Below are 25,638 nucleotides of genomic sequence, written 5' to 3' on the forward strand. Positions count from 1 at the left end.
ACGCTCCCTTGAAAATTTATTCATAAATGTTTGATTCTAGGGTGTAAAAGTAAATTTGGACAAAAAACACTTTTTCGCTCGTAGGCTACCATTTACACCAAAACTAATAATTCTTCAGATTTCTTTCGACATCCTATAGGGAATGATTTGGGCTACAATGTCCTTTCATTAGGTTTGACAAAAAATAAGGATATACCCAGAATCCAGGACTGTTTCATTGTTCCTCACTTCTTTTAGCCATGGGTAACAATGAGACATTTTGACTTTTCTTCATTAAACTTTTCAAAATCTATGTAATTCTATCAAAACATGAATTTCAAGTTATTTTTGGCATATTTTTTGAGTTTGAACTATATTTTACCAAAAATATAAATTTATTTGGTATAAATTACAAAATTTAAATACTTTTAAGTTTAACTTTTGCTAGTTAAAGGTTCAAATTGTCAGAATTGCTTGCATGCGATTTTACACAGAAATCCGAGCAAAAACACGTTTTAGACCAGTTTTAAGCAAGCTGTATCTTTTGGCAGGAACAACATAGCACAATACTTTCTTCGGGAATGTTTAAAAAAATAATCTCTGTTTTAACGCTATCATGTAGGTTTGAAAGATTTTGTGGAAAATAAAAATGATAAAACTCAAAATGTAAAAAATAGGGTTCTTCATACTAATTCCCATACAAAATTGAAATCCAATGTGCAAAAAGGACGCAACACGCAACAAATCGCTCCCAAATTTAGGGAAGTTGTGTAGGAGCCTAAAAACAACCAAAAAAACATGTTCTGAAAAATCGACCATCTCGAGCAATCCTACAGTGTATGAGCGTTTTAAATGAAGCAATTTAAATGATTTTATGGAATTATCGATATGAAAATACAATTTTTCAAACATAAGATAACAAAATATACAGTATGTAAAAAAAGTATTTACACCCCTTGAGCACTATGCACATTTTGTGATGAAACATGTAAAGAATTTAAAGTTTGACAGGAACCTAGTACTACGTTTTGTTCAGAAACTCATGCCAAACATTTTGCTACAAACAGCTCATGAAAAGATGATTTCTATAAAAAGTTATATAACAAATACTATTACGAAAATAAAAAAGGTGCAAAAAAAGTTTGTACACCTTTCGAAAAATTAACATAAATAATGTTATTTGTTGACAAATCACCATAAATCCAGTCTCCCAACTCCAAATAGGCATCCTTGACTGATTAAAAAAATGATTTGGATTGAATATAAAGTTTACTAACTACTTAGTATAAAAGTTTATATAACTCTGGAAATTCTATATAAAACTTATCTAAACTTAATTTTGCAAACTTTTAATTCAACTAAATGTCAATATATTACCATAGAATTGCTAAATAAACATTTTGGAGTGGGTATAACACCGTTTTGGGGGTATTTGTATCGATAGAATAGATTTTCGTTGGAATTTCGTACCAACCCGGAATTACGTCGTCGGAAAATCCGCCGGCATCCGAACCGGTCCACAATTCTTAAGTCAACCTATGTGGCATCGGAAAGGGCATAAAATTTCCGATCTTTTGATACCCATACATCTAGGTTTTCTATAAAACCCACGTTTTTAAATACCTGGGCAAAAAGTAAGTTTGATCCACTAGAACAAAAATTACGAAATTCCATACATTTTTGGCAGATTGCTCAAACAAGACCATAACAACGTTTTTACCTAGGTATTGTTATCCGAGCATTCGTTGGTGAAGGTTGTCTGAATCAACATGACTCGTCGCGTCCCGGCGCAAAACGCCGGCAATATTGCCCTACCTGCGGCTCAAGCAGGCAAAAAAGTGGGAATTTCCAAAAGGAAGGTTGAGGCCTCAACTGATGGCCAAAAACCGGGAATTTCCAAAAGGAAGGTGCTTTTGGAAGTGACATCGAACAGCAAAAAGACGAAAAAGAGCGACGGTACTGTACCGATGGATGAGGAGGAGGAGAACTCTTCATCGCACGAGGAGCAGCTTTTGAAGAACAACAAGTTCGCTGGACTGCCTGACGAGGACCAGGTAGCGGAAGCAAAGGAGAATGAAGTGAAACAGCGAAAGGAGAAACTGCCTCCTTTTTATGTGCGGCAATCAGCAGCAACGATCGACTTTCGAGCGGGGCTGGTTGAACTCATCAAGTCTGGGAAAGTCCTAGGCAACATTCGTCTGTGTCAGGACGGATTTAAGGTGCTGGTGCAATCCAGGCAGCACTATCAACTGGTCAAGGATTACTTGACCGAAAACGAGGCGGAGTACTTTACCCATGATGTCGTCATGGATAAGCCGTTCAAAATCGTCGTCAGAGGTCTGTACGACATGCCAGTGGAGGAATTAGCTGCCGAGCTAAAAGTTTTGAAACTGGATGTGTTGGCCGTGCACAAAATGAGCCGACGCAACAAAGACATCAAGTACCGTGACCAGCTCTACCTGCTGCATTTGGCTAAGGGATCGACGACGCTTCCTGAGCTGAAGGCGATTCGAGCGGTTTTCAACATTATCGTGTCGTGGGAGCGATACCGACCAGTGCATCGTGACGTCACACAATGCTTCAACTGCCTGGGTTTCGGGCACGGAGGTAAGAACTGCCACCTGAAGCGTCGTTGCGCCAAATGTGGTACCGATGCGCACATCACATCCCAGTGCATCCAAGATTCGCTGGTGAAGTGCCTCAACTGCAACGGTGAGCATTCGTCAACCGACCGAAAGTGCCCCAAGAGAGCTGAGTTCGTGAAAATTCGGCAGCAAGCATCGACGAAGAATCAGCCTCAGCGTCGTAGAACTCCTCCAGCCCTGGTGGAGCAAAATTTTCCACCTCTTCAACCGCGACGCCAGGTCCCGAACTTGGCACCGTTGCCGTTGGATCCCAGGAAGAGAGCTGAGATGAATCATCCACGGCCGGGTTCCAGCCAGGAGCCGAGAACGCCACCACCGGGCTTCAGCCAGGAGCCAAGACCAACCCAAGAACCAGCAGTTGAGGAAAATGGTAATGATCTTTACACCTCAACCGAACTCCTCAATATTTTCAAACAGATGTCCGCTGCACTGCGTGGATGCAAAACCAAGACCCAGCAGATTGAAGTGCTGACCTCGTTCGTCATCCAGTATGGATCGTAGGTCCCTCAAGCTGCTGAATTGGAACGCTTGCTCCATTAGGAGGAAGAACTTAGAGCTGGTGGATTTTCTTCGCGAGAAGGAGATCGACGTAGCTGCCATCACGGAAACTCATCTGAAGCCCGGTGAAAAAGTTTATCTGCAAAACTACAAGATCGCGACGCAGCTCGATAGGACCACCTCTGGAGGAGGAGGTGTGCTTGTCGCTGTTCATCGTGATCTCAAGCCACGCCGGCTGCCACACTTTAAGCTGGACATCATCGAGGCCGTTGGAGTGGAAATTCCCACTTCGGTTGGCCCAGTACTCTTCATTGCTGCATACTGCCCACGTCAGGTGAATTCCAGAGATGGTTCAGCAGCAAAACTGAAGAGCGATATCCAGAAGCTGACACGGCGGAGCGCAAAGTACATCATCGCTGGTGACCTCAACGCGAAGCATGAAGTTTGGGGCAACAGCAGGAGGAATCGGAACGGAGTGATTCTGCACAACGATCTGCAAAACGGATACTACAACGTTGTGAGTCCGGATCGTCCAACGAGGGTGGCTCGGTCTGGGAATCACTCAATCATCGACTTCTTCATTACCAATATGGCTGAGAACGTGGCTCATCCTGAGGTGTTTGAAGAGTTGAGTTCTGATCACTATCCGGTGGTTGTGGAGGTTGGAGCTTCCGTTACTCCGCAGCGGCAACCAACCCGGAAAGATTACCACAACGTTGACTGGCAGCAGTTTCAGCAAGTGGTCGACAGCAACATCGACTATGATCAACAGCCGGAAACTTCTGCTGATATTGATCGTTCGCTGGAGGTGATCCAGCAGGCTATCAACCAAGCAGAGGCTGCCAACGTTCGGGAGGTTCCTGTTAATTTTAAGGTAACTGATATTGACGTAGATACTAAACACTTGATTAGACTTAGGAATGTTTATAGGAGACAATATCAACGGACTGGGGACTATGACAAAAGATTTCAGTGAACAATTTGAACAAAATCATACAAGACCGACTTGACAATATCAGAAATCAAGAATTTTCAAAACATGTAAGCCAGCTTGGGAATTATTCAAAACCATTTTGGAAACTTTCAAAAGTTCTTAAAAACAAACCAAAGCCTATTCCTCCTCTTATTGTTGAGGATTCTCCTTTGATTACATCCGAGGAAAAGGCAAATGCACTTGGGCTTCATTTTGTTAGTTCACATAATCTTGGCGCTTCCATGACCAGCCGTAAAGAAACATCAGTTGCCAATAGTATTTCAACAATCAATGACTCTACCTTTGAATTTCCTGCAGATTCCCATGTTTCTGGTGAGGAAGTCAAAGTTGCAGTAAAACAAATGAAAAATATGAAAGCTCCAGGCTTTGATAACATTTTTAATCTAGTGTTGAAAAAACAGAGTGATCAGTTCTTTCAACATCTAGCCAATATTTTCAATAAATGTTTGCAACTTGGTTACTTCCCCACCAATTGGAAACTGGGCAAAGTCATACCAATTTTGAAGCCTCAAAAGATCCAACATCGCCAACAAGTTATCGTCCCATTAGTCTTTTGAGTAGTCTGTCCAAACTCTTTGAGAAGGTCATCTATTCAAGGCTTTTGGATTTTACCAACGATAATAATATAATTTTGAATGAACAGTTTGGCTTCCGAAAGGGACATAATACTGCTCATCAGCTCACGAGAGTAACTAAAATCATCAAGCAGAACAAGCTTGAGTCTAAATCAACTGCTATGGCTTTGTTGGATGTTGAGAAGGCTTTTGACAATGTTTGGCATGATGGTTTGATACATAAACTGTATTTATACGGTTTTCCAATGTATCTTATCAAAATTATCCAGCACTATCTTTCGGAGAGATCGTTCAGGGTTTTTCTGAATGGGATTGCTTCTGGATTATTCAACATTGATGCTGGGGTTCCCCAAGGAAGTATTCTTGGCCCACTTCTGTACAATATTTTTACATCTGATTTGCCTACTCTTCCTGGTAATGGTGTGTTGTCACTTTTTGCTGATGACACTGCCGTTATTTATAAGGGTAAAATAACCAGATATTTAGTTGGCCGTCTTCAGAAGGGTCTTGACGTTCTTTCCGAATACTTTGGCGACTGGAAAATTCGCATAAATGCAGCCAAAACTCAAACCATCATTTTTCCACTTTCCAAATCGGCCAGATTTGTCCCAAAGGATGATGTTTTGATTAAAATGAATGATGTTTCGATACCCTGGTCAAAGGAAGTTGTCTATTTAGGTCTCATACTTGACTCGAAACTATTGTTTCGGCAGCATGTAGATAAAATATTGAACAAGTGCAGCATTCTCATCAGGTGTTTGTATCCTTTAATTAACAGAAAATCAAAGCTATCTTTGAAAAATAAGCTAGCAGTTTACAAACAAATAATTTACCCCGTTATTGAGTATGCAGTACCTGTTTGGGAGTGTTGCGCTAGAACTCATAAATTGAAGCTCCAGCGTGTCCAAAACAAGGTACTCAAAATGGTTTTGAATGTTCCTGGCTGGACAAGATCAAGTGAGGTTCATGAATTAGCAGAAGTAAAAATGTTGGATCAGAAGATTCAAGAAAAATGTTTGAAATTCAGGGAAAAATGTGCTATATCTGAATACCCCTTGATTCAAGGATTGGTTTAGTTTATGGTAAGATTAAGTTAGTTTTAGGTTAGGTTATGTTTTCTTAACATTTTTTTCCTCATTGTACCTAGTGTTACAAAAATGATAAATCATATACTTTTAAAGTTAAGAAAATGAACAGTGTTTAAATCACGAAAAGCAAACTAAAGCTGAAGAGCCACAGCTGACCACTTATTATGTAAACCAAATGTAATTATTATAAGAAAGATTCAATAAAGTATATTTAATTCAAAAAAAAAAAAAAAACCTAGGTATTTAAAATCGTGGGTTTTATAGAAAACCTAGATGTATGGATATCAAAAGATCGGAAATTTTATGCCCTTTCCGATGCCACATAGGTTGACTTAAGAATTGTGGACCGGTTCGGATGCCGGCGGATTTTCCGACGACGTAATTCCGGGTTGGTACGAAATTCCAACGAAAATCTATTCTATCGATACAAATACCCCCAAAACGGTGTTATACCCACTCCAAAATGTTTATTTAGCAATTATATGGTAATATATTGACATTTAGTTGAATTAAAAGTTTGCAAAATTAAGTTTAGATAAGTTTTATATAGAATTTCCAGAGTTATATAAACTTTTATACTAAGTTGTTAGTAAACTTTATATTCAATCCAAATTATTTTATAAATCAGTCAAGGATGCCTATTTGAAGTTGGGAGACTGGATTTATGGTGATTTGTCAACAAATAACATTATTTATGTTAATTTTTCGAAAGGTGTACAAACTTTTTTTGCACCTTTTTTAGTTTCATAATAGTATTTGTTATATAACTTTTTATAGAAATCATCTTTTCATGAGCTGTTTGTAGCAAAATGTCTGGCATGAGTTTCTGAACAAAACGTAGTACTAGGTTTCTGTCAACATTAAATTGTTTAGATGTTTCATCACAATATGTGCATAGTGCCCAAGGGGTGTAAATACTTTTTTTACATACTGTATATCCTTTTGTTTTCATATAATCCAAACTAAATTCACAGTCTCCCCCACTAACAATACATCATCAAACCCCCACCAAAGGACCACAAAACCTTAAAACCCCACTCAGTGGCCTCCGTGTGCGCCTCGACACCATTTCTCAGTTAGTTAGCTTCATTTGAGGCCGAGATGAAAACGTCGTCGTCCTTTTCGTTATGCTCGCTGGCTGTGTTGTCGCTCGGTCCCAAATCGATTAAATTTTCATCCGCTTCGCAGCCTGATGCCCTGTCATTCGCACAAACACACACACACACATGCTATCGTACCGCCTCTTTTGTTTTTCCATCAAATTGCCCTCCTACATTTTTTGTGTCTTTGCATGGTTGGGCTTGGCACTGCTTGAGTTACATTGAATTCATATTTTGCTGATTTTCATTGATTTTTAATGAAATAATTTGAATTTAATTCCAGATTAATGATATGAAGGAGTGTAAACTTATCACCCAATTTTTTTTTGAAATCCTACAATTATCAAAAATACATTTCTTGAACACAATTTACTTTTTGAAGAACGCATTTTTTTCTCCTCGTTTATCGCAAACATTTCGACCGATCCGAATCGATCCAAAACCCATTCCCAACTGGCACATTGCTCAATGATCCATGCTCCCTCCGAGGGAAAACATATTTCCCTTTTTTCCTGTTCCGATAAAAAAACCACCAAACTACTTTACGAAGTAAAAAAAAGGCAAATCGGTTCCAACTTTTCCGTCCTTTTTCGTGTCGATCTTTTAAAATATAGAAAAGAAAGCAACCATTTCCAACCCCCCTCCCTCTCCCACCGGAAATCTATTCGTTCTCACTTACACATTTGCCCACACCGATTGGCACCACAAAAGTGATAAATAAGCCCCCCTAATGTTACCACAGAGAAGCCCTTTTGAGTGGAATTCTGATGGGAGTCTCCTCTTCCGGTGAAAACGGACAAGCAAAGGGTGAGGCGATACAGAGCGGCTTCAAAGCTTTGAAGTGAGCAACTTCGTTTTGGGAAAATGTTTTTTTTTTCACCAGTGCTAAGGGCATGTTGGCACCTTTGTTTCCGGGGTGATGGCAGATGACAACTGTTTTGTTGTTTTTCTGTCATTATTATAATTAAAATTTAGTATATTTTTACCAATTGTCGCAAAAAAATTACTTGGACTTAACACTATATAATTTCTATCGAGCAATTGCACTTGTCAAACTGGCTAGGAAAATTTGAAATTTGAAAAATTTGATTACAGCGTGCCAAGATTGCATTTTCAACAACACAGTTCGACGTCGCCGTGCTATCTTTCGACGTTCCGAGTAAAATGCGTTTTAATGTTTGACCTTGGATAAACAAAAACGAATGCACGCAATGTAAACAATAGCAAACACGTTTTATCTGCATGACCATTATGTGCATTGTCCCGAAGTTTGGTTGCTGGAGTTCCGAGTTATAATTACAAATGTTTACTGTAATCTAACTTGTACGTGCGTCAAACGCGTTCTGACTTGAAAGCCCTTTGGCCAGTTGTCACACTTACATCAATTTTCAGAAAGTGACAAGATAGCACGACAAGATTGAAACTACTTTCATATGTAAAGAGACAAAAATGCGCGGAGTTTTTTCGGATTTTGTTGAATATCTCAGGATTGAAATCGAATGTTGGAGATCTGTGAAGGTCAAAAGGTGAAGTGTAGTGAGCTGCACAAAATGGTGTTCTTAACTCTATTTGGCCCAAAATGCACGTACGACAAGTTAGCACGACGGCGACGAGTTTGGCAGTTGTCAAGAATTTCGCATTTTTTTATGTTTGTATTTTAGATTTGAATGAAATTTTTCCACGGATTTCGTAGGTCCAAATGAGCCATTCTGCTTCATCAGTTTCTCCAAACAAGTCTCCATACAAATTTGAGGGATGTCCATTGAAAAGTGCTTTGCAAATATTGGGAAATCTGTATATTGCGACAAACAGTGTTAACTTTTAAGCTACGGGGTATGACGAACGTTTTTTTTTTACAAAGCTCTGACTTTTTTATCACAAAATTTCCCCAAAAAGAGCCATATCTTTCTTTCCAAAGAAATTTTTGGATTTTGGGTCGGGGCAACTTTTTTTGATTTCGTGTTAGTTGGCATGAAATGAACAATGATATATGTGTAGAAACTGGGGTAAGCTGGGGGTAAGACGGCCAGGCGGGGTAAGACGGCCACCCCACTGTTTTTATAAGACTACTACTACTACTACTTAGTATACTAATGAATATTACTAAAATGTCAAGCAATATTGTTCCTCATGCTAAATAATGCATAAGGAGTCACCTTTGCCAAACATATTGTTTGAAATAGTATAAAAATAGCTCAAAATACACAAATAATTTTTGAACTTGAAACTGAATGTAATTTTCATGAATAACAACTTAGGCATTTTTGTTAGATAAAAATATGTTTTCCTGTCTTCAAATATTTTTTCATGTTAAATTGAAGTTTTCCCTGGATTATGTCCCTCGGAAAAGTTTTAAAAATGCGATGAGCTATTTGCAAAAAATGTTTTCAAAAATAATTTATTTGGGGGCAAGACGGCCACCTCCTCCGGGGGTAAGACGGCCACCCGTAATTTGTATTTTTTTTATGTAGGTTATATTTTTGACGGTTCTTTGACTGTTAAGACATATTTCTAGATAAGGAAAAGCATTTTTAATAAAACTATCCATTTTTGATCAAAATGCTGTTTAATACCATTTCGACAACATTCTTTTCTGAGATATAGCAAAACTCATTGAATAGTATGAAATTCTATCAAACTTTTCATAAAAATCGCAAATTTAGTATTGTTTACATAATTTAGATTTAGAGTTTAATATTGTTTACATAATTTAGATTTAGATTAGAATAAGCGAAATACACAAACTAATTATTTGACATCAAATTGTGTTTGTTTTGTAAAAAAAATCACAGTTTTTCATTAAATGTGGTCGCAATAATATGAAATCCACTGAGCCAAAATATGAATTTTTTAAACAGCATTTTTCATCACACTTGAAACTTAATTTTTTCAACCAAAATAGTTATGAAGTTCAGAGAAGTCTGTTAAACCAACCATGTAGGTATTTGGATGGATTTAGCAAAGTTATTAAGTTAATTTATAGCACTGGCCGTCTTACCCCACATGGGTGGCCGTCTTACCCCGCGTATTTCGTCTATATACGATTTCATTTTTTTTAAATTGCTGAAAAATTGGTTTTTCGACCAACTAATTCATGCCATTTCTATACGGGACTACTAGTAGTACAATATGTACGTAAATTGAGATCAAAATAATCTGTTGTGTAAATTTTACGAGACTTCTCCCTTAGGGTGGCCGTATTACCCCCATCTCCCCTAGATAAAATGGTCACCTTTAACATTCCAACTCCCAAGGCACAAAAAAATTGAAACTTCAACTCGCTGGTTCTCGGGCATAACTTCAGGACGATTCTTTTTTTTCCACTGATTTGTAAGAATGTCTAGATGATCTTAGAACTTTGCAGGAAAAGTAAGTAGTTTCACGACGGAATTGCAAAAAATCACTTTTTGCAATTCCGTCGTGAAACTACTTACTTTTCCTGTCATTCTTGAACGACGAAATAGCCTACTTTTCTGTACCAAAAATAACAGAATCGAATAGGAACACTTTTCAAAATAAATGCTGAAAGCACTTGTTTCGAAAAGTAAAACTTTTCAACATTTTTTTGATTTAAACGATTTATTGACAAAATACATGAAAATATGACATAAAATTTCACTCAGTGTGTGTTTTTTGGAATTGCAAAAATGTTGTATGGAACTCGTTGCAAAATATTTGATTTTTTCAGCACTCTTCGTATTTATCCAACTCGGTGAACCTCGTTGGATAAATGTACGACTCGTGCTGAAAAAATCTCTTTTTGCAACTTGTTGCATAATAGTAGTTTATGCAACAAGTTGCAAAAAGAGGATTTTTTCAGCACGAGTCGTACATTTATCCAACGAGGTTCACCGAGTTGGATAAATACGAAGAGTGCTGAAAAAATCAAGTTTTGCAACGAGTTCCATACAACATTTTTTGCAATTCCGAAAAACACCCATTGAGTGAAATTTTAAGTAAAATTTTCATGTATTTTATCAATAAATCGTTTAAATAAAAAAAAATGTTGAACAGTGTTACTTTTCGAAACAAGTGCTGAAAAGTTCAACTTTTCAGCACCCATTTCAGTGCTGAAAAGTAGAACTTTTCAGCATTTATTTTGAAAAGTGTTGCTATTCGATTCTGTTATTTTTGGTACAGAAAAGTAGGCTATTTCGTCGTTCAAGAATGACAGGAAAAGTACGTAGTTTCACGACGGAATTGCAAAAACTACTATTTCAGCACCCTTTTGATTGATAAAAAGTATAGCTTTTCATCATTTGTATCGAAAAGTAGAAAATTTTCATTCTGTTATTTTTGTTAGAGAAAAAAAGCCGTTTCGCCGTTCGAAAATTACAGGACAAGGAAGCAGCACTCAAATTGATGCTCTCATTCAAAGTGCTCTGGTTCGATTCTCGGTGAACGAATAACGTTTTTCTGTAATCCTTTACTAACATTTCATGAATTAAAAAAATAGAATCACGGCAAATTTGGAGGTCCTGAGATCACATCAGATTTCAGACAGTCGTCTTCTGACAGACTGTTTCGAGAAGATTAGGCTGCTTAAGTTTCGGGTGTAAATTTCATCTTAAATTTGACTGTGAAAGCTATTCATACTTTGCCTGTCATTTTATGGTCACTTCACTACAGAACTGATTAGAGTGCAGAAAAGTTCAACGTCTTCAAGCGCAAAAATAACCACTTGTCGTTCCTAAGAAATATTTTTTTTAAATTAGGGTTTCCCAAAATTCATAAAATGTGATATTTTATGTTGGTGTCATAGAAGGCGGTCCGATTTGGATGAAAATCGAAATTTTGCTTTCAGGTGGGAGAGGATGTTCCAATGCATCTTCTAAAAATTATTGGTTATTTTTGGATGCTGATGCGGACAATCAAACGGCTAATATCCGATTCAAATGTGAAATTGCCTTGACGAACATGTGGTAACACTTAATCGCGTTTTTCTCTGAAACTTGAATTGTCATAATATCTAAATCATGTTTTAGCTTGATCAGAAAAGATGATTTGATTTTTTCACTGTTTTGTATACGATTGAGGTGGAATTACCTATAGAAATTTGAATTATTGTTTCTAAATAATATTTTAAAGCATTGTGGGAATATTGATCAAAATAACAGGCAGTTCAAACATTAGATCTAGTAATGAATACACATTTAATGTCAGAAAAATGTGTATTCATTACTAGATCTAATGTTTGAACTGCCTGTTGAATAAAAAAATGTTGTAATATTACATCATAGAAGAAAATTTTTTGAATTTACATCTATCAAATTCACACAATTTTTTAATTGTATATTCGTTCAATCGTCGCTTGAAGATAAGATGTGTCATAAGATAGCACTTAAGCGACGCAATGTCTATTATTTTTATTTATCCTCTTTAAAATTATAGTAGGTAAATATCAAAAGAAGCAGATGACGCAGCTTAATCCTCACTTCCCTCAACTTCCAGCTTGAGTCTTGTGGCACTTTTTTAAATTACTCCCCTCCCCTTACCCATGGAGACTGGGGTGGGTGGGAAAAAAAGTTCTGCACCACCATCAAGAGTCTCTTTACACCCTTCCTCTTGCCATCTCATGCATGCTTTTAAAGAAAGGTCCTCTTTCTCTCAGAGTAGCAAACGCTCAGCAAAGAATAGTTCAAGATTAGGGAAGATGAAAGGAAATTTTAATATTTAATTCTTTTTTTTTTTTGTTGTTGTTGTTTTCACCACTACCATAAACGGCACTCCTCCTCGCGGCTTGCAAAAATCTCTGTCGACTGGCTGTGAAAATGTAAATGAAAGAGGAGACTTTTCGCTTTGTTTTTGGGTGGTGTGGAAAAAGGGTGGAAGTATCCCTTTCGGGGGAAAATGGGAAAGAGGAGCAGCAACTGAATGGAGTCGCATTTTCGCAAAACGCTACCACGGCCATTAAATAAAGCATGTTTGTGGATGAAGGCTTTTTTTGTTTCCTCGAGGAGAGCTCTGGGAGGGATGAAAAATAATCTCAGCTTAGAAAGTTGCGTTGGTTTTGTCTCATTGGGGCGATGTGATACTGATTTTTTTGCTTAGTTGATTTTTCTTGCTCTTCTGTCGTCCGCGGAAAAAGCTGGCCGCAGAAGGCGCTGGGGGTGAATGTCACTATTTTTGAATTACGAAAAATTCCCTTTCCTTATGAAAAACCATGTTTTATCGCAAATAATAAAAGCTCCCTTTACCCTAACTCATGGAACGGACTAATGGTTCTTTTTCCTCTCGGAATTGCCGCCAATGTGAATAGCAAGTGTTTCGCACATTTCGCTCCACTGACGGCGGAGCGTAGAGGTTTGGGACTCTTCCGGGAAATATTGCGTTCATTGAATAGGTCTAATAAACTTACCCATTGTGCTGTTTTATCTTGTCCTGTCTTTGGAATGGAAAATAATCTAGTATATCGCACTGTTTTTTTTTTTGGTCGAAGCAATGATATTGCTTTGTTTTTGTTTGTATTACATGTGGGAATTTAATATTGAAGGAAGTTCATTTTCATGAAAGACTGTTTCAGGGAGACTATTTTCATGATTTTGAGATTCTTTTAACATAGCTTACAAATGTTGGCTGATTAATGATTCTAGGGGACAGTGTGAATAATGAAATTTAGGCCGTTGCAAATATTTTTCAAAATTTATGTCGCCACCCCCTTCCTCCTCCTTCAAAATTGGTCCAAAAATCAGGGGGCAAAACAAATATTTTTTCAATGTACTTTAAAAATTTCAATGGAAATAGAAATCTAATCAACTGAGAACAATCTAAAATGCCTTTTTAGCATGTTTGGGCTGGTTTAAAAATATTTTAAACATTTATGAAAAACTTTTTTTCTCGTAAAACTAAAATTTTCGTCAATACTTAAAAATCTTGGAAATTAATGATTGCAAAACAACTGGACAGGTGTATAATGCATTTTGAAACACTTTTTAAATTTATATAATTTCAATTTTGTATAATTTTTATTTTTTTACTTAACTTTGCTTAGACATAAAAAACGTTTTATTTAAGTTTATTAGCTTTAAATTGTGCTATGAACCATTAAAGAATTGTTATGATAACGAAACACGCATCAACAAGTTTCTATAACATTTATAATAATAAGTTGCTACAACATTTATAAAAAAGGAATTTTATGAATCCTTAAATTAAGTTCAAAAAAATCAGTAAAATTAACATTCTGTGAATCATCAAGTTATCAGTAAAATGTTCTGACAATTAGGCTACAATTTACCTTTAAAAATAGAATTTTAACATCATTCAAAAATATATTGTTATCCCTAAAGTCAGGTATTTCTGTTTGGGTTTCGCTTTTATTGTGATAAGGCCGATGCAAATATTTAAAAAAGTTTTTGTCCCTCGGCCCTGGCCGAGGTCAAGGGGGGGGGGGGGCAAAAAAATAAAAAAATATAATAATTTAAATAACAAGCCATAGTCTTCACATTTAAATGAAAAAAGTGTTTTAAAATGCATTTTACACTAGTTCAGTTGTTTTGCAATCATTAGTTTTCAAAAAATCTATGATCTGACAAAAACAAAAATTGTATCGAAAAAAAAGATTTTGCATCGAAAATTTTCAAAAAATCTTAAGATTTTTTAAGAAACCCAAACATGCTAAAAATGATTTTAAACGCAGGAGAATGTATTTTAATTTGATTTCAGTTGGTTACACTTGAATTTTCATTGAAATTTTGAAGTTTATTGTAAAAATATTTTTTTTTGCCCCCTGATTTTTCGGGCCAATTTTGAAGGGGGGGGTGACAAAAACTTTTAAAAATATTTGTACCAGCCTAACTACTAAAGTTAAATTTTACCTTAAAATTGAATTTTTCCTTCTTTAAAGATCCATCATGACTTGTGACACAATTTAAATTTTCCTTCAGCATTTCCTTCTTAAAGAAGGAAAAAAAAACAATTTGTGTCAGCAGTTATCACAAGTCATTGAAGCGATTCTAATATTGAATAAATGTTGAAAATTTTATATCATCATGACAATCGACCATTATGTGCCATTATGCAAATTATGTTATGCCAAACGGCGTTTTACGAAATGGTTTAATGCCAAATGGGAAACATAATATGTTTTTTAAGGTCCTTCATATTTCTGGAGAATTTGTTTTCTTTTCCGATCTTGTTATTTTTTGAAGAATTGGTTACAGATTATTTTATTTTTACCGATATTTTTTTGTTTTTTTTTGCCTTTTTGAAAAGCTCTGCATTTTTTGATGTCAATAATGTTACGTGAATAAAAAAAGCAAAGCAGAATTGCTCGCGTTCAAAATTGGCAAAGCAAATTTATTGATCATTGAAAAATAATATAAAATGAAGCATAAAAAGTAATTTTTGCAATTCCGTCGTGAAACTACTTACTTTTCCTGTCATTCTTGAACGACGAAAAAGCTTACTTTTCTGTACCAAAAATAACAGAATCGAATAGCAACACTATTCAAAATAAATGCTGAAAAGTTCTACTTTTCAGCACTCAAATGGGTGCTGAAAAGTTGAACTTTTCAGCACTTGTTTCGAAAAGTAACTCTTTTCAACATTTTTTTGATTTAAACGGTTTATTGACAAAATACTTGAAAATTTGACTTAAAATTTCACTCAGTGTGTGTTTTTTGGAATTGCAAAAAGTGTTGTATGGAACTCGTTGCAAAACTTGATTTTTTCAGCACTCTTCGTATTTATCCAACTCGGTGAACCTCGTTGGATAAATGTACGACTCGTGCTGAAAAAATCTCTTTTTGCAACTTGTTGCATAAACTACTATTATGTAATTTTGACATTAACTTTTCAATGTTATTTTAACATTTTTCATGTTCCGTGAAATTTGGTGTTTTGAAATTAGGGTCTCCGTGAAATTTTCAATTTTTGAGCGTGGAAAACCTAGATATTTGGTGATGTTCTGGACCATCTGTAGAACCTCAGGAGTTACGAATGATGGGTATACCACCATAACAAAGCAGAGGTCGGTGTTTTTTAATCTCAGATCATAACCAAATAGCTGTAGAGAGGTGCAAGGATTAGTCTACACATCACCTTCGTCAAAATAAACACTTATGCTACAACTTATTTGTTTTGCATATTGCAATGTATACATTAACCCTTTTTAATAGCTTAAATTGGCTTAACAAAAGCTAAAATTCGTTCAACAGAAAAAATTTCTGAATGTTTTAAACTTTCATATGCAACAAAAATTGTCTTGCTGTTAGAAAATATGTCCATCCTTAATTAAAATGACACTGTAAAATTATATTTCATTCATCCTTTAGTAAACAGCATCTGGTTTTTGTAGATTTTAAATAAATTTTCTTTCTCCCTTCCCAATTCAGAAAGTCCTGCTGAACGCCGCCTTCCAGGACGGCAAGAAACTGTTCACCTCGTACCACACCAAAACCAAGCGACGCAACGTGCGCAAGGACCAGTTCAAAGCCCTGTACCGAAAGCTGCAGATCAAGAAGGTGGTCCGCAAGAACTATCTGTACGACAAGTCGAAGCTGGCCAAACGAAAGCTAATCAAAAGCTTCGAACACAACAACCAAACAATTTCCCTGCTGACGGAGATTACGTTTTACGGGTGCGAGAAGCAAACCAAGAGTTGTATCGGCCAGGTGTACAACTCGCAGCCCTTCTACGTGTACCTGGGCCGGCACACGCCCCCGTGCTGTCTGGACAAGCTGAAGACCATCTTCCGGCACGTGGTCGATGAGTTTGAAAACGTTGGCATCCGCTACTGGTTGGACAATCACGCGCTCAAGAACGCCATCGAGCTGAAGGCACTTTCGCCGAACGCGTACGAAATCGACATCAGCTTCAACAGCGATGACGTTGCCCGGTCCCTGGCCATGAAGAAGGCCCAAACGAAGCCGTATACCGACGGGGATGGGTTCCACTGGTTGAAAGCCACCGACGGGCACTACTTCCGGGTGCAGTACTCAAAGGCGAATCAAATTGCGGTCAACCTGTTGCCGTTCGACCTCAGCGGGGAGGTGGTCCGACCGAACGGGTTCTACGGCTGGAAGGCCAAAAAGTTCTCCGTCGAGTTTCTGCACCCGATGTCGACGGTGCTGTTCCTGGGCAAACCCATCATGTGCCCCAACAACGTGATGGAGTACCTGGAGACGAAGGGGATCAAGTAGAGATTGAAGAGAGGGGAAGTGGGGTGTGACGACGTGGTGAGTTCCTGTGATAGAAAGGTGGTGCTGTACATTCTGTGCTTGCAGAGAGGGCTGACGGTAACAAACTCTTGAATTTGATATTATGTGTGAGAACTTGTACATAGGTAGAGAGACATCTGATAGATAGCGCTAGACGTAAACAATAGGCTTTAACCATTAAAAGGTAACACTTTTATGCTACAAAAGTAAACTGTTTTAACTGCTGAATTCCTACATAATTGTGGCAATCTGAAACTTTTATTTATAATGATAAATGCAAAACGCAATATTTTTTAGCGCATTGATGCTCAATACATTTGTAGAAAATGAAATAAGCCAATTATTATACGTTTCTTGACAGATCGGGTAACCATAACATTTAAGAGCGAGTCCACGAGCAAAGCATACCCATCTCGCATCGACCTCACCAATCTGCCTGAAATTTTTAGGGGTTGTTTGTACATATAAAACTAGCATCTGGTCAAAATATGAGCGCTCTAGGTCAACGGGAAGTGGGGCAAATCAGGACACAAAGTTTTAAGGTTCAAAAACGTAAAAAATCTTAAAAAGGCTATAACTTAGGCAAAATTCAATTTAATTTCAAAATTCAAAATGCATCTTGAAGGGCTTCAAAAATGCAACAAAATGCATGGTAGAGCATCCCAATTGGTTAATTCTAAAATGAGTTATTGGCATTTTAGTGAAAAAATAGCATAATTTTCAAACTGAAATAAAAAAGTGTTCCATCCAGATATCAACTCGAATCGACCTGCAGCTTGTAGGGGACATCTAGGACTACCATCTGAGACTGAGACCGTTTTGGGTAAAGCAGTTTAACATATTGGATAGACACTTTTACTTTTAGTGAATTTTTTGGCAGTATTTTTTTGCTGGGAGGACCTCTTAGATCCCATTTTATGGTGATAATTTTATCATATTCGTGTTCCTGAGACAATTTCACATTAGAAACATGCATAAAAATGTTCGTTTTCATCCATTTTAGCCCTTTAAAAAATGAAAGTTAAAAAAAAACTTTGATTCACATTTATTGAAAATCAGGTACGTTTCCAAGGATACTAGATGACATCAGAAAAAAAGCAGCTTCTTAATTTTTTTTTATCTTTCATTTTTTAAAGGGTTAAAATGGATGATAATATACATTTTTATGTAAGTTTCTATTGTGAAATTGTCTCAGGAACACGAATATGATAAAATTATCACCATAAAATGGGATCTAAGAGGTCCTCCGAGCAAAAATTTACTACCAAAAAATTCACTAAAAGTAAAAGTGTCTATCCAATATGTTAAACTGCCTTACCCAAAGCGGTCTCAATCTCAGATGGTAGTCCCAGATGTCCCCTACAAGCTGCAGGTCGATCCGAGTTGATATCTGGATGGAACACTTTTTTATTTCAGTTTGAAAATTATGCTATTTTTTCACTAAAATGCCAATAACTCATTTTAGAATTAACCAATTGGGATGCTCTACCATGCATTTTGTTGCATTTTTGAAGCCCTTTAAGATGCATTTTGAATTTTGAAATTAAATTGAATTTTGCCTAAGTTATAGTCTTTTAGATTTTTACGTTTTTGAACCTTAAAACTTTGTGTCCCGATTTGCCCCACTTCCCGTTGACCTAGAGTGCTCATATTTTGACCAGATGCTAGTTTTATATGTACAAACAACCCCTGAAAATTTCAGGCAGATTGGTGAGGTCCAAACGACGTCCCATACAAAGGGGTATGCCCTGTTCGTGGACTCGCTCTTAATTAATTAGCAATAAAAGTGAAAATTAGTGAATATAGGATTAAGCATCAACAAAAAAAAATTCTGTAGGTATTCGGTACTTTTAGGGTGTCGAACAAATTTTTGCGGTAATATTTTTTATTACTCTTTAATCTTGATTATTCACTTTTATAATTTTTGAACACTGTCTTAAGGGGTTACATACATGCAAATTAACATGAAAATCGGAGGTTAATATAAACACACTTTTAAACTTTTTTCAAATCTGTTTTTAGCACATTAAAATATACATTTTCATCTTTTATCAAAACAAAACATTGCCGAGGTACAGCTATATGAAGTTAGCAGTTTCAAAAAACTAGTGCCACGATATCTCAACACTGCTCTGACCAAATCGGCTAAAAATTTTGGTGAAGACTCGTTAAATCTGTCCCGTGTGCATGACAAAGCCCGATGTTCAAAGTTTATTTTTTTTCTTATTTGTTATATAAAAAACGTTTCTTAATCCACCATTAGGCGGTTGGTGCCTTCCTCACATTTACAAAGTAATAATGAAAATAAGTTTATGAAAAAAATATATACCTGATACAGACTTTTCCAGAAAGCATGCAGACTCTCATTTGAAGCATTGTGGCAACCGGGCGTTTCGCATCTGGCGCTACTCTCGCACGTAAACAAAAAGACCCGGTCCTTTGAGGTTATGCAAACAATCACCCTTTTTTGTAGTTACAAAAATCTTTTTCTTACCACATTTTTTTAAATACTTTACTAAACAGAATAAATTTTAATAGGGTCTTATGGGACCCCAAAACGAATCGAATAAGGCAGACCCGGCTAAAATCGATACAGCCAGTTCTTAGAAAAAATCATGTCTACACACATCCCCACAGACATTTGCTCAGAATTTGATTCTGAGTGGATATGTACACGTGATGGTATATCTAGAAGGTATTTTAAAAAAGTTCAATTTTCGAGTGATTTTATAGCCTTGCCTCAGTGAGGTGAGGAAGGCAAAAATCTTCAGTTTTCGATTTTATTTTTTACCGATCACCGTTATTTTCATGATTACGGGTTTTGATTGATATTTTTCGGTGATTAATAAATGCTGCGTTTAATTTGTTTACGTTTCGGCCTACTCGTTTTTTCGGTCATCCTCAGAACAGTAAAGGTTTAGATTTTTTTTATTTCTGAAAAAGCTAAATTTCAAAATATGAAATAACGGAGGAGTCTTCACCTCAAATATCTGTCAATTTGGTCCATCCCATCTCGAGATATCGTGGCACACGTAAATCAACTCGGTGTTGAAAGAAAAACGCTCACACAATTTTACAGTTCGCTTTGTGCCTGGCAAAAACAAAAATAAAACATAAATCGTCTGTCACTTACTTAAATTCACTAGCGTGCCCAGCGCTTTGAGGAAGGTGGGGCAATAATATGCACGTTTTGAAAAATACGTCATTTGTGGATACCCCCTGACCAAATTTAGAACAAATTTCTATGGATGGCCCATGTTGCCCCACCCTGTGCACGCTAGTGCTTAAATTATGAAATATCTTCATGAAACTTCCAGAAGTGATTGAAAACTAGTTTTTAGTGCATTTAATAATCTTTCTATTATTAGTTTTTTTAATTGTCTACACGTATGTAATCCCTTTATGGACTTTTGTTTCTGAAAAAATCTTTTTGCTATAACGATTCACTCAAAACTATGACATTAGTGGTCCCTAATTTGTGGTTAGAGGAATCCTCTTTTAACGATATTATCGTCTGAAACAAAAAAATCGATTTGAAACAATTGAAAAGTTTTGGTCAAAAAAATAAATACTTCGCCTCTGAAGCAATGGCAACCATCTAAACAGCTCTTTTCTTGCGATAAGATCCGGCCATTTGTAGTCAAGGCTAAAAACCCAAAAATAGCATGTCTAACGGCAAATCGTGTAACAGGCCAGGTTTTGATGGATCTAGGCTAAATCGACCCTGCTGAGTCCGAATATCGCGGGCACGAAGCCGTATTCCTTAAGGAAAGCGAGATATTCAAGATGGCGACCAATAAAGCGGCTATATAGAGAAGTCAACAATATCACAGTATGAAGGTTGTCGACGTGTCGATTTTAACTAATTTGGGGTCGCTGAACCCGAATATGACCATGAAAATCGGTCACGGCGACCCAGGAGCGTGTAATCCAAGATGGCGTCCAATATGGCGAAGAGAAAATCTTCAAGTATTTTTAAACAACATGTAACAGGCTTGTGACCGATCAAATTTAACTAATTTGGGGTCGCAGAACCCGAATATGACCATGAAAATCCAGCCATTTGTGGTTATGTGGAAAATCATCCTTTTTTTGTTTTTTTAGCATCACTCAAGCAGCCGCCCGAACGCGACGAAGTACTCTTTATCTTCCTCTCGTTCTTCGCCTCCCTCTCTTCCTTGTGTTTACTGCGTGGTGGCAAATGTCATTTGAATGCGATCATGGGAGAAATGATCGGAATGTCACATTTCAAAGAATTGAAGAAAGTGTAATTGTTTGAAAAACAGAGTAAAAAAATCTGTCGAATTATTTTCGATATTCAATGATTTAAGTATCGTTAAAATGTTCATTTCTTCAATAATTTTCAACTTGTTTTGCATGGCACTAATTGATGACTCCACAAAAGTAACTTTTTAACGCATGTTACCGTTTTAGAAGCCTAGGAATATGACAGTTTTAGAACACCAGAGCTAGAAGCAGACATGCATCGGCACTATGAGCTCTTTTTAACGGCACTCAGCTTGTTCTAGATGGCATTTTCGTTTAAAGCAATGTTATGCTTGTTTCTAGGTAAAAATCTCTTGGTTTTGGCTTGAATAATGTGTAGAAAACATTGGTTCATTGGAAAACCCGATTTTAGCTATATTTTCATATAAATGTTCTCTTAAGCTCTCAAGAAGAACTTCTTAAAAGCTCTTTGAGTGCAATTAAGAGTTCTTAACCTATATCTCGGTTGGGTTTCAACATAATCTCTCAGGGTCTTCGGGAGCCTAAAAGACAAGCGTAATTAGCGTATTCTAATCACTGGCACACTGGGTATCTTCTACGTGAAATGCCAAACAAGTTCTTCTAAAAGAGGAGTTAGAGCGGATGCATGTCTGGCTAGAAGACAATATTTTTAATGTAATTTAAACAAAGTCGTTCGACGCAGCTGAACGCACAATACAAAGCCCTGTAGAATGACAAAACAAAACAAAAAATCGTTGATGTGATTAGTTAAAATAGGTCAATTTGCTTGCTGAATGTGCAATAAACAATTTCATCCACTCACTCTCTCTCTGGTATTGATAGAAACTTTTGCATCCTATCCCACTTTGAACAAGTCAAACATAAACAGCTAAAAAGACAAAGAAATCTCTCAAACGTTAACATTTCTAACCAAATGTGTTTAACAGCAGTATCCAGTATTCTCTAGCCAATATTCAACACTTACCTTCTACAATAAGCATTAAGATTTCAAACTCCTTCCGAAAATACCTAAAAATACATACAAATGTACAACGATCTCAACCAAAAACACACACAACTTATTGTCTGACTAAACCATCTAAGAAATAAATAATTTATTATTTTCACTACAAATCTCAACACTTCTTTCACTACTAAATTCGAAATTCCACATCTCCCTTTCAACCCCCTCAATTGGAAGCCACCGTCGAAACTGTTTCCTTCACCAGCTCTCCCTCGGGCAGCTCCCGCACGAGTGACAGCAACCGGTCCAACTTCTGCACCTCCAGTGCGTGTGGATCCACCGGAACGGCCTTCTTCGGGGCTTTGGTCTTGACGCGTAGATTTGGCGACAGCTTCAGCGTAATTGTGGTCCCCCTGCAGATAGAACGAAAACTAACTTTATTAGTCGACTCGTCCTCCTGTCGGTGACCGCCACGTCTCACTTGTCATCGCCCACGATAATGAACGGAAGCTTGTGGTTGAAGGCCAACCGGGACAGTTTGTTCTTGCGCTTGGACACCACGGCCTGGATGCAGATCGCCTTGTACTTGTTCACGTTCAGGTCAAACACAAACACCTTGCCCTCGGTGGTGACCGCCGCAAACACCGTGCTCGAGTACGGGGCCCACTTGACGTCCCCAACGGATGCGCCCAGGTCGAAGATGAACAGGGGCTCGCTGGAAGAAGGAGAGAAGCTGGGATGAATTATCTGACTTTGCATTTTCTATTGCAGTTGCAGGGCAATTCTTTGTGGAACAAACAACATTTGAAATTTGCATTTTTCGCATTACCCAAAACTTTTAAGTTTTCAAGTTATTTCTGATCAGAAATCGCAGAGAATTAACCCCACCCAGCATCACTGCCCAGTTGCCCCCCCCCCCCCCTAAAAACTTACGGTCGCATGTCCTCCCAAATCTTGACGCGCCAGTCGCCGCTGCAGGACGCGAAAATGTTCGAGTTGAACTTGTTGTAGTCCATCCGGTGCACCGACAGGTAGTGCGCGTAGTAGGTCATCAGATATCTGCAAAAGCGGAAAATTGGACTCAGCTGGTGTGTGTTAATTGGATTACAATAGAGAGTTGGCACTGGTCAGTGGAGTGGAAAGCGGAAAATTGATTGGCCCATTCTCCGAATCAATGAAGGAATAAGTGTTGGAACTTATCGTATAAAAAACCCTCAGGAAAAAGGACGTGGCACGTCACCACAGTCCACGTAAAAAGGCACATCAAATAAACCTGTTGCCGGAAGTTTTTCCCCGACTTACGTCTCGGTTCGCCCATTCCTTTTGGGGTTAAGAACCATTCACCGCCATCATCGTCGTCGTCATCGTCATCATCATCTCTTAGATGTGTTGGGTAAGTACTTCGTGAGGAGCTTTCAAAGTCAGAAAACTCTTGCCAACTTTTGTGTGTGACATGCTCCATTCCCTCAACCGATAAGGATCTCTCCATCGCGAGGTGGAGACAAAAAAAAACTTTTTGCATAGGATAATTTTACGTGAGACGAGCACCTGCAGCAATTGATGTTTTTGTTCCAACCAGATGGATGCGACAGAAGCATCTTGGAAAAGAAACCGACGTCGGAAGCGGTTTTGGGGTGGGAGTGATTGCCTTGAAAAATCCCGGCACATTTCTTTGGATTTTTTGTAGTAAAAGGCTATAAATCATTTGTGGAACCATTGAATGAGTTGGGAGAAATTCAACTTCACAGAAAAAAAATCAATTCTCGTAATCGTGAACTAAGTTCACGAATGTGAGAACCACGAAGGAATTTATTCATGAGTATGGTATATTTGCACTATAAACGTGAATATATTCCTTCGTGGTTCTAGCATTCGTGAATTTAATTCACGATTTCGAGAATTGGTTTTTTTCAGTGTACCTGACGTTCATTGCAGAAGGAACGTCATGTCAAAGCATCTATCTTCGATAACTCGTTTAGAGGTAGGTTTGTAATTTGTTGTTTTATTGGATACGATAACTTGTAGTACAGTCATCCCTGATATTCGGAACAGTTAACAGATCGGCCAATGTTCAAAAAATCATAGCAAATCGATAATTGAACTTAATGATACGATTTTAACTTCATTTGAAAGATTTTCTTTCTATCTTTCGAATGCTGTATCGAACAACTGCAAATTTTAACTTTCATATCAAGTTTTTGAAGAAAAACTTTGACCCTTGAAATCCGCAAATTCGGAACACTTTTTTCTTACGGATGTAAACAAACTTTGGTTCTCTCCATGAGTCCATAATTTTTACAAAATAATGACTTCACGCACTGAACCCAACGAAACTCAAGCTTAGGTACCGTAAAACGGGGTGACTTTGATAGCCGGGGTGACTTTGATAGGTTTGCGATTTTTCCGCAAAATGAAGAGTACAATTAAAATACGTAAGGAATGGTTCAGAAACATCACAGAAAAAAAAATCATGGTAATATTACATCTGGGAAGGGGTACATCTTTTATGTCAGAAAAAAGCTGTAATTTTACCTCTGGAAATGTGTAATATTACCACTTTTCTGGTGTAATGTCACTTTTTCAGTCTAAATTGAGGTAATATTACATCATAAAAGAGGTAATATTCAACCTTCCAAAATTAAAGCTTCCAAATTTACATTATTTTTTTCTGTGATACTGACCGTGGTAGAGAAGTGTTCAAAGTACCTCATGAAGAACTTTTCATAAATTTTTGAAAAGTTTATAAAGTTAGTTAAAGTTTCCATAGTTAAGAAAATGTGGATGAAAGTCATTATTTTAAACTTCTCAAAGTGTCATGATTTTCTCAATGAACATGATTTTTAATCGGAAAACGGAATGCATTTTCGGATTCTTTGGACAATTTTTCACTAGGAGAAGGTTAAATAAGTTTGTAAATAATAAATAATATGTGTTTTTAAAACACAATTTAAAAAAATCTCCAAATTTATAGGCAAATTCAGTTGAACAAATATCATGTAAAATGTGAAAACTTGTAATTCGTGCTTCGACTTCAGTATAAAATGCAATATAAATCGATAATTTTATAAACAAAATTATTTTTACCAAATTTCAGGCAAAATTCCGACTTTTTAACAATTTTACCTAAAATTTATATGTATTCTGTTAAAAAGCTTATAAACTTAGTTAACTTAATATAAACATTGTTTTTTTTTCTTACAAACTATATCAGCTACTTAAGTGATGGTACATTTAACGTTCAAATAAAGTTTGAACATCTTAAATATGATTTTAACAAGAAAAACTATGACTATCAAAGTCACCCCGGAATTAAAACCAAGAATTTTTAACGTAACTATTTTTCTAAACACTATTGAAAAAACTTTTTTTTTCCAAAAAAGTGCATGGAATTTGTTGTGTAGCCTACCC

General features: G+C 36.9%; 2 protein-coding genes across 15 annotated transcripts in view; one reads left to right on the forward strand and one right to left on the reverse strand.

Annotated features, from left to right (window-relative positions):
* Nucleotides 1-17,538, forward strand: part of LOC6031999 (fukutin-related protein) — a 28,557-nt gene extending 11,019 nt beyond the window's left edge. For all 10 annotated transcript variants that reach the window (XM_038256745.1, XM_038256744.1, XM_038256748.1 and 7 more), the window contains one exon: nt 16,215-17,538. In XM_038256745.1, the coding sequence (XP_038112673.1) occupies nt 16,215-17,021 (807 nt within the window). In that variant the 3' untranslated portion in view covers nt 17,022-17,538. The remainder of the gene's footprint in view (nt 1-16,214) is intronic.
* A 4,807-nt stretch (nt 17,539-22,345) lies between these two features.
* LOC6031998 (dynein intermediate chain 2, ciliary) overlaps nt 22,346-25,638 on the reverse strand; it is a 41,353-nt gene continuing 38,060 nt past the window's right edge. For 4 of the 5 annotated variants that reach the window (XM_038256495.1, XM_038256496.1, XM_038256497.1 and 1 more), the window contains 3 exons: nt 23,164-23,289; nt 22,712-22,945; nt 22,346-22,643 (listed from right to left, as the gene is read on the reverse strand). In XM_038256495.1, the coding sequence (XP_038112423.1) occupies nt 22,457-22,643; nt 22,712-22,945; nt 23,164-23,289 (547 nt within the window). In that variant the 3' untranslated portion in view covers nt 22,346-22,456. Of the gene's footprint in view, nt 22,644-22,707; nt 22,946-23,163; nt 23,290-25,638 lie in introns of those variants that run through there. The other variant, XM_038256498.1, reaches the window with a different exon arrangement.

This window comes from Culex quinquefasciatus, chromosome 2 (assembly GCF_015732765.1).
Source record: "Culex quinquefasciatus strain JHB chromosome 2, VPISU_Cqui_1.0_pri_paternal, whole genome shotgun sequence".
NCBI classification, from domain to species: Eukaryota; Metazoa; Arthropoda; class Insecta; order Diptera; family Culicidae; genus Culex; species Culex quinquefasciatus.